We start from the raw sequence: 12,227 nt of genomic DNA on the forward strand, positions 1-12,227 counted from the left end.
ATGCCATGTGGGATCAGGCCAATGGCCCAACCAGTCCAACACTCTGTGTCACACAGTGGGCAAAACCCAGGTACCCTCAGGAGGTCCACCAGTGGGGCCAGAGCTCCAGAAGAACTCCAACTCTTGCCCCCCAATCACCAAAAATACAGAACATCACTGCCCCAGATATAACGTTCCATCTATAAGAACATAAGAGAAGCCATGTTGGATTAGGCCAACCCCCTGTGTCATGCAGTAGCCGAAGTCCAGATGCAATCAGGAGGTGCACCAGCATGGTCAGAACGCCAGAAACCCTCCGACTGTCACCCTCCTCCAATTTGTGGCTCATGCAAAGAAGCATTTTTCTGTTTGTCTGGCTGTCCCTTCCTACCACCAAGCAAAGTTATGGGCTGATACAGTCTCACCCCCCCCCCCCCACACCAGTTTTGGCACTTTAAAAGGTGCAAAGGGGAAACTAGATTGCATGTTGTCTCTGCCCTATCGGGTCCACCAGGACTGGGCCCATGTGATAATTTTAAATGGACGTCTCCTCTAAAATGGCATCAGCAAACACCAGTTAGCCCCGTGGCGGCCGACACGTCGCAGACCTCGGATTAGTTTTATTGCATTCGCCACTGCCCATCCCAATCCTACCAAATATACCAAATATGCAAAAGACAATAAAAGCCTGAATTCTAAAATTGACAAAAGTTAAGATTCACCAATAGATACAAAGTCAGAGTTAACAAAATGAAGACAATGCAATTTTGCCAACATTGTTCAGGCTAATTTCCGTCGCAGCAAGGGCAAATACTGAGCTGCTGCAAGATCTGTAGTGTTCTCCGTTAAACGATTTAAAGAAGGGCGCTATTTAGTCTATTACACCGCTGTCCGCTACTATGGACAATCCATTCCTGTAGATCATTTCTGGATCTCAGTAGATCGTCAGGGATGGAATGCTGAGCTCGAGTTTGATGGAGGAACTTAGAACGGGCTCTATCTCTTTCCGATACAATCAGAAAACTCTTCCTGCTGAGAGAATCTGTATTGCTGAGAGCAAGTTTCATCCAATAGTTAAGTAGAATTACCTTTACGGAGCACTTGGAGAAGGCAGTCTTCACTTGGCGACCCCACTGAGGTGACCCCGCTGGTACTGCCAGAATTCTTCTCATGAACAGGTTTGGGACCCTCTCTAGCTTGGCTAGTATACTCCCCCCCCCACACCCTATATTTCTATTCCATATAGGAGACAAGAAGTTACATTACTGTTGAAAAGTTTGATGGCCGGGTTGACCAGATGGCCTCCCTTTGAGAAAAAGAATTTAGCTATGGCCCCTAAACTTCTCAGTGATGACATCCGTACATGTGCATTTCAGGAGAGTGTTTCACTGGATGTTATTCCAAGGCATTTGTAGGAGCTACATTGTTCAGTTGGTGGACCCAAAATGCTCCATGCAGACTTTTTGGGGTGCCATAATTGATATTTGCAGTATAGGCCCAGCTTGTCCAGCAGTCTCCTTGGGCCAATTTCTGTCAGAGAGGTCGACACCATGTCATCTGCATAAAGCAAGATGGACACCTTTGACTGGCCAACGAATGATTTATGGAACATCTAGCTTGGACACTATGTCTCTGTTGTTTGCTTGTTTTATTAGATTTTTATACCACCCTTTCCATACAGCCCACGGTGGTTTACATGGAACACTTTGGGAAACATAGAATCACAGAATCATAGAATCACAGAGTTGGAAGAGGCCATACAGGCCATCCAGTCCAACTCCCTGCTCAACGCAGGATCAGCCCAAAGCATCCTAAAGCAACATCCTATATCACCAACAGTCATAACATTTCAGTTTTAACAATACATATAATTTTAGCAGTTCACTATAGTTAATTCACTGAACAATTTCAATAGAACAACCCCTAGGAAGGTCAGGATCCATCAGGTTATGTAGGTTATGGCTTAAGGGGGAACACCAGATGTTTTTGGTCAGATGTTTTGAGGTCAAATTAACCTCAGTCAAATGCCCGGTGGAGGAGCTCCCTTTTGTAGGCCCTGCGGAATTCTGAGAGTTCAACCAGGGCCCCGATCCCTTCAAGGAGCTCGTTCCACCAGGTGGGGGCCAGGACAGAGAAGGCTCTGGCCCAATAATACCCGTTGTCCACCCCTGAGGAGGTTGATGTGTCTAGCTTATCCCACCGCAGAGGCCTTAGTTTGACAGCTCACCTTTCCACCCAGTTCTTGTAACTGGGGATGTCCTTGGCGTAGAGGAGCTTGTTGGACGGGGAATCTTTGCCCAGCCGGTGCTCTGAGGTTGAACAGGAGTCCATGAAAGTTTGGGCCACCACTGACAGGCAGGCATCCGTGATACTGTTCTTGTGGATGTCGAAGACGAACTGTGGGTTCTTGATCATGTTGACCCAAAACCTCAATGGCAAGCTGAGAGAGGGAGGGAGGGAGGGAAGGAGGAAGGGAGACAGAGGGAAGGAAGGAAGGAAGGAAGGAAGGAAGGAAGGAAGGAGGAAGGGAGACAGAGAGAAGGAGGAAGGAAGGAAGGAAGGAAGGAAGGAAGGAAGGAAGGAAGGAGGGAGGGAGGGAAGGAGGGAGGGAAGGAGGGAGGGAAGGAGGAAGGGAGACAGAGAGAAGGAGGAAGGAAGGAAGGAAGGAAGGAAGGAAGGAGGGAGGGAGGGAAGGAGGGAGGGAGGGAGGGAGGGAAGGAGGAAGGGAGACAGAGAGAAGGAGGAAGGAAGGAAGGAAGGAAGGAGGGAAGGAGGAAGGGAGACAGAGAGAAGGAGGAAGGAAGGAAGGAAGGAAGAAAGGAAGGAGGGAGGGAGGGAGGGAAGGAGGGAGGGAAGGAGGGAGGGAGGGAAGGAGGAAGGGAGACAGAGAGAAGGAGGAAGGAAGGAAGGAAGGAAGGAGGGAGGGAGGGAAGGAGGAAGGGAGACAGAGAGAAGGAGGAAGGAAGGAAGGAAGGAAGGAAGGAAGGAAGGAAGGAAGGAAGGAAGGAAGGAAGGAAGGAGGAAGGGAGACAGAGAGAAGGAGGAAGGAAGGAAGGAAGGAAGGAAGGAGGGAGGGAGGGAGGGAAGGAGGGAGGGAAGGAGGGAGGGAGGGAAGGAGGAAGGGAGACAGAGAGAAGGAGGAAGGAAGGAAGGAAGGAAGGAAGGAAGGAAGGAGATGGGACACACAGGAGAGAAGGAAGGAAGGAAGGAAGGAAGGAAGGAAGGAAGGAAGGAAGGAAGGAAGGAAGGAAGGAAGGAAGGAAGGAAGGTGGATAGGACAGACACAGAGAGAAGGAAGGAAGGAGACAGTCAAATTTCAATTGACCCAAAAAATGTGAATGCATTTTGTACAATTTCTGAGCACATTACAAGGTTCCGAACGCTGCATTTTCCTCCCTGACTGGAAAACGCTGTGCTCTGCTTTTCCCACCTCTCTGCCTCACCAGTGTTCTTTTCCTTTAGGAGTGCACACTTTTGTCAAGGGTACTGATTCATTGTTTTTGTCTTTGGCGTCACAGGCTCCTTTGTATTGGGCTTGCAGGCTGCACGCCTTGCGCGCTTGATGTGCAATGCCCTCACACAGGCAACACGCGTCACTGGCAGCCTAAGATACACAACCTTATTTAATGCTGGTTTCTCCCTGATTTCTGGGTGGGTTCCCATCCACCCTTTCCCTGCTGCCTCTCTTGTGTGCTCAGAGGTCGTCTCTTAGCATCTGGCAACGGAAGGGAACCAAAAGAACCGGCTGCGAGAAGCCAAAATGGGGGGGGGGGGGAAGCGACTCGGAATTAATCTAATCCAATTGAGAAGAGATCATTTCCCCGTTCCCAGGAACCCCTCCGGTGTACCTGCCCACCCACCCCTTCCCCCTTAAACAAACCTCCTGCTTATTTACTTGGAATGGCTCCAATCAGCCTGGAATTTGTGACACAGGATGATATTCACAATATGGTAATGTTTCATTAGTTGCCAGCCTCTCCGATGCCTGGGGTTTCTTTTCTTTTTCTTTCTTGTTTTTTTTTTTGGGGGGGGGAGATGCCAATAACCTGCCAGTCAGCAGGGTTAGTTTTTGAAAAAGGTAAAAACAGAGGGAGCCAACATGCCCAGGTGCCATGTGGGTTTCAAAATGCATAGGTGTCTTTCTGTAGGGATGGAAAGGAGGCAGAAAATACTCCATCCTCTTGGGGAGGGGATGCTTCAGAGCAAGCTGGGAGAATTCTGGGAGAATTGATCACAGCTGGTGGATTTTTCTAAGAAAATCAGATGAGCCCTGTTGGTTCAGACCAGGGGTCCATCTAGTCCAGCATCCTAAGAATGTCAGAAGAGCCCTGCTGGGTCAGACCAGGGGTCCATCTAGTCCAGCATCCTAAGAACATCAGAAGAGCCCTGCTGGGTCAGACCAGTGGTCCATCTAGTCCTGCACCCTGAGAACATAAGAAGAGCCCTGCTGGATCAAACCAGGGGTCCATCTAGTCCAGCATCCTAAGAAAAGCAGAAGAATCCTGCTGGATCAGACCAGTGGTCCATCTACTCCAGCATCCTAAGAACATCAGAAGAATCCTGCTGGATCAGACCAGTGGTTCATCTACTCCAGCATCCTAAGAACATCAGAAGAGCCCTGATGGATCAGACCAGTGGTCCATCTACTCCAGCATCCTAAGAACATCAGAAGAGCCCTGCTGGATCAGACCAGGGGTCCATCTACTCCAGCATCCTAAGAACATCAGAAGAATCCTGTTGGATCAGATCAGTGGTCCATCTACTCCAGCATCCTAAGAACATCAGAAGAGCCCTGCTGGATCAGACCAGGGGTCCATCTAGTCCAGCATCCTAAGAATATCAGAAGAGCCCTGCTGGACCAGACCAGAGGTCCATCTAGTCCAGCATCCTAAGAACACAGAACAGCCCTGCTGGTCTAGATGGATCACTGGTCTCATCCAGCGGGACTCTTCTTGGGTTCGTAGGATGCTGGGTTAACTGAACACCTGGGTCTGATTCAGCAGGGCTCTTGTGATGTCCTTATGCTCGAAGGGGCTGCAGGAACAGAGGGAATATGGGACAACTCTACATTCCAGGAATAAATAGTTGCAATACGGGACAGAGGACACCATGACTCTCTGCTGCCCCTGGAGGCCATTGCTTAAGGGAAAGTGCCTTCATAGACTCGTAGAGCGGGAAAGGACCTCCAGGGACCTCAAATCACACAGTCAACTTAGGGTGACCCTATAAGGTTCCCAAGGCAAGAAACATTCAAGTGTGGCTTGACATTGCTTGCTTCATCCATGGGTTTCCTTGGTGGTTGCCCATCCGAATTCTACCAAGGGCCACCCTGCTTAGATTCTGGGACCTGATGAGACTGGGCTAGCCCGGGCCCCAAGGACTGAGCCCGCTACCCTTACCAGTTGCTCTTCCAGGTGTGCCGGACGTGGGGGTCATGGATGTTGTGCTTGTCTGCCTGCTCGTCCAAGAAATCAAACATGTACTTGATGGCCAGGGGGAGGGCGCTCCCGCGATGAGCAGTGCTGAAGATGGTCTCAAAGAGGTCATCCACAAACTTCTGTAAAGTGCCCTGGGGGAAGGAGAAAGAAAAGGAGGCGTCAAAAGGATTGAGACTACATCACGTGGGAGGCAAGCGGGGCCAACACCTGGAGGGCAAAAATGTTCTGGAGCCATGAAAAAAAGTGCCCGGTTCTCCCAGCCTCAAGACAATCAGTAGCTGCAGGGAACCTGCTCTCCCATGCCCCCCAACTTGAGTGTAGCCAGCTTTGAGTAGGGAAATCCCAGGAGATCTTGGGAGTGGAGACTCAAGAAAGTGGGGTTCAGAGAGGGAAGGGACTTCCACGGGGGATAATGACATAGAGGCCACCCTTCAAAGCAGTCATAGAATGTTTATCATCATCATCATCATCATTTAGGTTTATCTTTCCGAATACTCGCAGCAGCTTACAACATAACCCCCCCCCCACATAAAGCCCATTATACCTAGGGCTCTCAGCCCCCTGCAACCACCAAAGCTTGAAGGCCTAGAAATCACTGCATCGAGCAGACCTCCCTAGAACCAAAGAGATGGAAGGGTCCACAGAGGCCATCTAGTCCCACCCCCCGCTCAGTGCAGGATCAGCCTCCAGCATCCAGGAGAAGGATCTGTCCAGCCGCTGCTTGAAGACGGCCAGTGAGGGGGAGCTCCCCACCTCCTTAGGCAGCCCCTTCCACGGCTGAACTACTCTGACTGTGATTCCCCCCTCCCCAATATCTAGTCGATATCGTTCTCCATGTAGTTTAAAGCCATTACTGTGGGTCCTCTCCTCTGCTGCCTACTGGAACTGCTCCCTGCCCTCCTCCAATTGACAACCTTTCCAGTATTTCAAGAGACCAATCCTTTCCCCTCTCCACCTCTTCTCCTGTCTGAACGTTCCCAAGTCCTTCCGCCTTTCCTCCTAGGGATTGGTCCCCAGACCCTGGATCATCCTCGTCGCTCTTCTCTGCCCCCTCTCCATTTTGTTCACGTCCCTTTTGGCCTCCAGAACTGCACTCAGGACTCCAGGTGGGGTCTGGCCAATGCGGTATATGGTGGGACTAGGACCTCTTGTGATTTCGATATGATGCCTCTGTTGATACAGCCCAAGACTGCATTTGCCTTCTTGACCACCGTGATGGTAAACAAGGAGAACTGGGCTCCCTCTCCTGAGACCAGCTGTAATCCCACCAGGAGATTTGGCAACACTATGTAGCACCCAATTTGGAATGGGACCACAGCCCCGGGGAAAGAAGCGATTTTCACTTCCACCTCCTGGGTTCTGTTTTCCTGACTCCAAATGGCTCCAGGGTGCTTTTTGCCTCTTTGCTGGGCTGTGCAGGCATGGGACAGGGTCACAGAATGCATAAAGAACCCCGACCTGACTCATGAACAAACGTCTGGTCTAGTCTGGCCTTCAGCCGTCACTGCCCACGAGAACCATGATTTCCAGATGATTTATCATCCGCAATTTTTCACAGTTGATCATTCAATTAAGCTTAAAATAAATTTCCATGTCAACGCCGTTTAGAGATCCCGACGGAAGCGTGAAGTAGCTTGCAAGTTAATAAGCGAAAAGGCATCTCTAATGGTATTTATTTATTTCTCTTCCTTGTGCATCTGTCTCACTTCTCTCCTCTTCCAAGGAGCTCAGGGCTGTAAAGATGCGGGGGGGGGGGATCCCATTTTATCTTCACAACAAACCTGCAAGGTAGAGTCAGCCAAAAACAAGAGGAAAGGACTGGTCCAGACCCACTCACTGAATATTGCAGCTGAATGAGGATTTGAAATGGAGTCCCACCCCCCACGCTGTTGATGTCTCTGGGATTCCAACATGGCATAGTGGGTGCAGCCACAAAATGGCTGCCCAAGTGGGTGGAGCTAATGACAACATGGCCTTCCTGGGAGGTGGAGCCAGCAAATAAACAAATCAACAAACAAAGCCTTTATTGGCCAGCTTAGTTTCGGTCAGATAGTGAAAAATCTGGCATTGTGGTAGCAGCTGCTGCCAAAGCAATGTGTTTAAAAATATTCACAGACAATCAAATCTCCAAGGACTAATCAGAAGTCTTGCTAGGCAAAAGCCACCCTGGGGGGTTCTAGGTAAGGAGCCTGCAGACACAGGTACCAAGCTGGGGACCCCAGGTCAACCCTGTTTCCTCTGAGCATAAAACTGGAGTTGGGATGGGTGGGAGGACAGCTGAAAATTCCCTGCATTGTGCAAGGAGTTGGGCTAGGTGAGCCTTGGTTTCCATTCCATCCTTGCCTTTCCATTTTTTTTTATGATTAACATTTGCCCTTCTCTGAGACGATTCCTCACTGATCAGTAAGATGGACTGGAGTTTGTTCCCCCATTCTTAGTTATCCCCCCCCCCCCGGGGACTCAGAACAGCTTCATTAGTTCATCCTCCATTTCATCCTCACAACAGCCCTTTGAAGTAGATTAGGCAGATGGGAGACGAGCCCAAGATCACCCAACATGCCAGAATGGCATAGTGTCTGGCTGGTCTGTCCTGAAGAGCAGCAAGATGAGCCAGGGTTGGGTAAATCCAATGACTCCAGAGGCCTGAGCCCTGAATCCCAAGGCAGAGCTCCGCCACGGCCACAGCTGCCTTGTCTCAGGTGGATCCCTTTTCTCCTTGCCCGACTTCCATGTGGCACTTTGAGAATGTCAGCAAAATCGATTTGGCGTAAATAACAGAGTGCTGCCACTGAGCGACAAGGAGGTGGTGCCTGGCGGAAGGCATCAGTGTTAAACCACCGTCTGCCGCGTTCCTGGGCCGAAAGTCAACTGCAGAGAGTTATAGAGCTGTCAGGCAAATCGTCTCCCGTGAAGGGCCTGCGTGCGGTGACGGATTGAGTGCTCACCGCTGGCTCTTTCGCTCCGCACCTTTGTTCAGGCCACCACCTCCGCAAGGGGCCGTTTCCCCTGTCAAGCTGTCTGCTGGAGGACTCTCTCTCTCTCTTTCTTTCTTTCTCTCTCTCTCTCTCTCTCTCTCAGCTTGGCCATCAAATCCCTTCCATTGTGCAATCCCTTCCATTGGCCAGGGAAAAGGCCTTTCTCCTATTTAGTTCTGAGGTTTTCAACCTTTGGGGAGTGGCAACATCCTATCATTTCTGCGATTCCCCAATACCCTTCCCCTAAGACAGTACATTTATTTGAAACATTTTTATGCCGCTTTCCGCTGAACAGGGTTCCCAAGGAGGCACTTGAGAAAATAGCATTCAAAATTGATAAAATAATTCAATAAAAACATACAAGAATACCAGAGGAGGGCCAATAACTGCTACTGTTGTGAGCCTAGATCCTGTTATTGAGGATTCCTCAGAGGAAGAGCAATGCCATGAGCTCCCTGCTTCACCTGAGCCTCAGACTTAGCCCAGTCAGAGGTTCAACAGGTAGAGAGCTCTGATCAGCACAACAGAATGGAGCTGCAGACAAACCAGGGCTTAGACTCCAAAATAGTTGCAGAAGCTCCTTGGTCCTCTGCCCAGCCTACAGCTGCAGCTCCATCTTGTCAGTCCACAAGGCTCACCTGAGCCAATTAAGCAGCTAACTGCTCCAAGAGAGCTTTCCCCCAGCCTCCGGTACCTTTGTGGCCAGTAGCCTGGTCAGGTAGATCTCTGACACCATTTTGCTCCCTCGGTCCCCCTCCTTCTGATCGCCGTGTTCATGGTTCTTGACCAGATGCCACATCTTCACCCCGCTCTCCAGGTCAGGCGTGATCATGGGCGTCCGGGAACGCAAGCTGTCTGGGCTGCCTGTATAGCGGATCATGTTTTCTGGAAGGACAGAAACACAACAGGTTAAGAAAGCTGTCCTCTAGGACAGTGGTCCCCAACCTTTCTATCACCAGGGACCGGTCGCTTGACAATTTTACTGAGGCCAAGGGGGGGGGAGTGTTTTGCTGAGGGATGTCACCGCTGCCTGAGCCCTTGCTCCACTTGCTTTCCCGCCGGCGCCCCTGACTTTCCGCCAACCACAGTGCCATGTCGAGGGGGAGCCCCAGCCATGGCGGCTGCTGGAGAGCACCAAAGGTGATCCAGGGGCAGAGTGGCAGGGCAGCCCCTGAGGCAGCAGCCGGGGAGGAGGACGAGGAGGAGCTGTGGTCTGGTACCGACTAATCCATGGACCGGTACCGGTCTCCAGACCAGGGGTTGGGTACAACTGCTCTAGGACAAAGATGCACAAAGTTTGGGAAGCCATGTCACTCCTCAGTTACATGAGCAAAATGGCAGAAAGGTCTCGTGTTGGAGCTGGAGAAGCTCTAAAGGCATACTGCAATGGATCAGATCCGCCATGGCAGTTTTAGTTCAGAATAATAGAATTATAGAGTTGGAAGCGACCTTCAGGTTCATCTAGTCCAGCCCCCTTCAGAATGCAGGAAACTGCCCACCCAGAGTGTCTCCAATTCCACGTCCAGATGCTACCTGCCCCACCCAAATAAACTCCCAGAATCCCTGGCCAGTCTGGCCTGTTGGAAATTCACCTCTCATCCCCAAAGTGACGATTGGCATTTCCCTGGGCATGAAAGAAAGGGCCAACCCAAGAGCCAACACAATCCCTTCTGCCCACACACTCACCATCTGCCTAAGTCCCCAGAATCATAGAAGGGCAGAAGTCTCAAGCTTGTGATGGCGAACCATGCGTTTATTCAAAATATATAAATAACGTTCAAAACGAGTTCCTCTCCTGCCTTGAGTAGGGGGTGGGACTAGATGACATCTGGGGGAACTTCCAACTCTATGATTCTATAATCCTTCCATTTGCAAACAGCCAGCTGTTGCAACGACATCTCACTATGGACAACGTTCAGTGCAAAACACTTGATTGTCAGTCTTGTGCTTTGAAGTTCCAAAATTCGCCACCACTGGTAGTCCTAGAACACTACACTGGGGAAAGAGCAGGGGGTGCTCCCGTTTTTGCCCCCCACCATCCCAGTGCGCAAGATCGTACCATACTTGGTAGCCGAGGTCCTGGAGACAGTAGAATTGTTGACAGCGTTGTAGGCTGTGACTTGCTTGGAGACCAGGGCTACCACGGACCCATCCGGCACCTAGAGGAGAAAACAGAAGATGGCCTGGTGCTCAAAGGAGAGCTCTTGGAAAGAAAACAAATGCAAAGAGCCTTTGGACTGCGGCAACAGAAGCAGTCATGATCTAGGAAAGGGGGAAAGCCAGGCTTAGTTCAGACACCGAGTTATTTGGCTCTAGTCCGTGTCCCTTAGCCTACGTAACCTACCTTGCAAAAAAGGATAGAATGGAATTGAGCCCCTGAACGGTTTGGAGGTCTGGTAGAATCCTGACCTCTCAAGAAGCCATTTCAGCCAGGGGTGGCCAAACTGTGGCTCTTCTATTGCCTATGGAAGTCCTCCTCGACTAATATATTGCCTTGTTCAATGTTTTATTTTCCGTGAAATGAACCTCTGTTGCTCATCTCTGCCTGGGTCTTCTCTGTCAAGGTGGGAATCCGAGAAAGCAGGCTCCCCGTTTACCTCATAAACAAGTACAACCTTGGCCTAGCCAGCTTCCCCAAAAGAGACCCCGAGGGGGCACAGAGCTTACACGCTATCAATCTTTATTTTAAAGCCCGTGTTCGCTTTTTATTTGATTGTCAGGGGTGGGGTATAAAGAATCTATAGGAAAGGCCATGTGTGGGATAGGATAATGCCCTTCTGTCCATAAGATTGCTGCCTTGGAGACTCCCCCACCCCACCTAGAGATGCCAGCTTCCAGGTGGGTCCTGGGGATGACCTGGAATTACACCTTATCTCCAGACTACAGACTATCGCCCAACACAGTTGCTCATTTCTGAAATGGGAGGCTCTTGGCCGCCCCATAGCCAGAGTCCACTCCTTGGTGCCTGGAGGAAGCAACAGTGGGGGGTATCTGATGTTCTGGCCCCTCTGGTGGACCTCCTGATAGCACCTGGGTTTTGGCCACTGTGTGACACAGGTACTGGACTGGAGGAGCCGTTGGCCTGGTCCAACCCAGCTTCTCTTATGTTCTTAATATGAGCAAATACATAAAACTGCCCAGTTCTGAATCTGACCCTTGGTAAGTACTCTCTTCTCTGACTGGCAAAGATTCTCCAGAGTTTCACTGGAGATCCATCACATCTCCTTCTACTCAGTCCCTTTAGCTGGATATGCTGGGAACCTGGACTCTTCTGTATATAAAGCAAATATTCTTACCATTGAGCCAGGGCCCCAACCCAAGAACTGAAGACACGTGAAACTGCCTTATATTGAATCAGCATATCAGTCCACCAATGTCAGTCTTGTCTACTCAGATGGCAGTGGCTCTCCAAGGTCTCAGGGAGAGACCCTCCCACATCACCTTCTGATTTCTGACTGGCGAAGGCGGGGATTGAACCTGGAACTTTCTGCATGCTACCATGGAGCCACAGCCACATCTCCAAAAGGAGATGGGAGGGTGACACCAGGGGGATCTGACCTTTTCTCTTCCAAAACTTGCTTCCACTAAATTGAGGCTCTTCTCACCTCCATATATATTGAGGAGATGCTTTGTAAGATACCCTTACAAAGCAGATGCCCTCTAGCTTTGAGCACCCAAGGGTGCATACTGAATCCGAATGTTTGTCTATCAGGGTCATGTCTGTCTACTCAGACTGGTAGCAGCTCTCGAGGGTCTCAGGTTGAGGCCTTTCACATCCCTTACTGCCAGGTCCCTATTAAGTGGAACTTTGGATTGAACCAGGGACCTTCTACAT

General features: G+C 50.4%; 1 protein-coding gene across 1 annotated transcript in view; it reads right to left on the reverse strand.

The window, feature by feature from the left end:
• Nucleotides 1–12,227, reverse strand: part of PLXNA4 (plexin A4) — a 472,781-nt gene that overhangs the window by 20,326 nt on the left and 440,228 nt on the right. Inside the window, exons 27-30 of the mRNA XM_077340351.1 lie at nt 10,452–10,551; nt 9,087–9,277; nt 5,379–5,548; nt 2,207–2,419 (exon numbers count right to left, since the gene is read on the reverse strand). Of these exons, the coding sequence (XP_077196466.1) occupies nt 2,207–2,419; nt 5,379–5,548; nt 9,087–9,277; nt 10,452–10,551 (674 nt within the window). The remainder of the gene's footprint in view (nt 1–2,206; nt 2,420–5,378; nt 5,549–9,086; nt 9,278–10,451; nt 10,552–12,227) is intronic.

The sequence above is a fragment of the Paroedura picta genome, chromosome 5 (genome assembly GCF_049243985.1).
Source record: "Paroedura picta isolate Pp20150507F chromosome 5, Ppicta_v3.0, whole genome shotgun sequence".
Classification (NCBI taxonomy): domain Eukaryota; kingdom Metazoa; phylum Chordata; class Lepidosauria; order Squamata; family Gekkonidae; genus Paroedura; species Paroedura picta.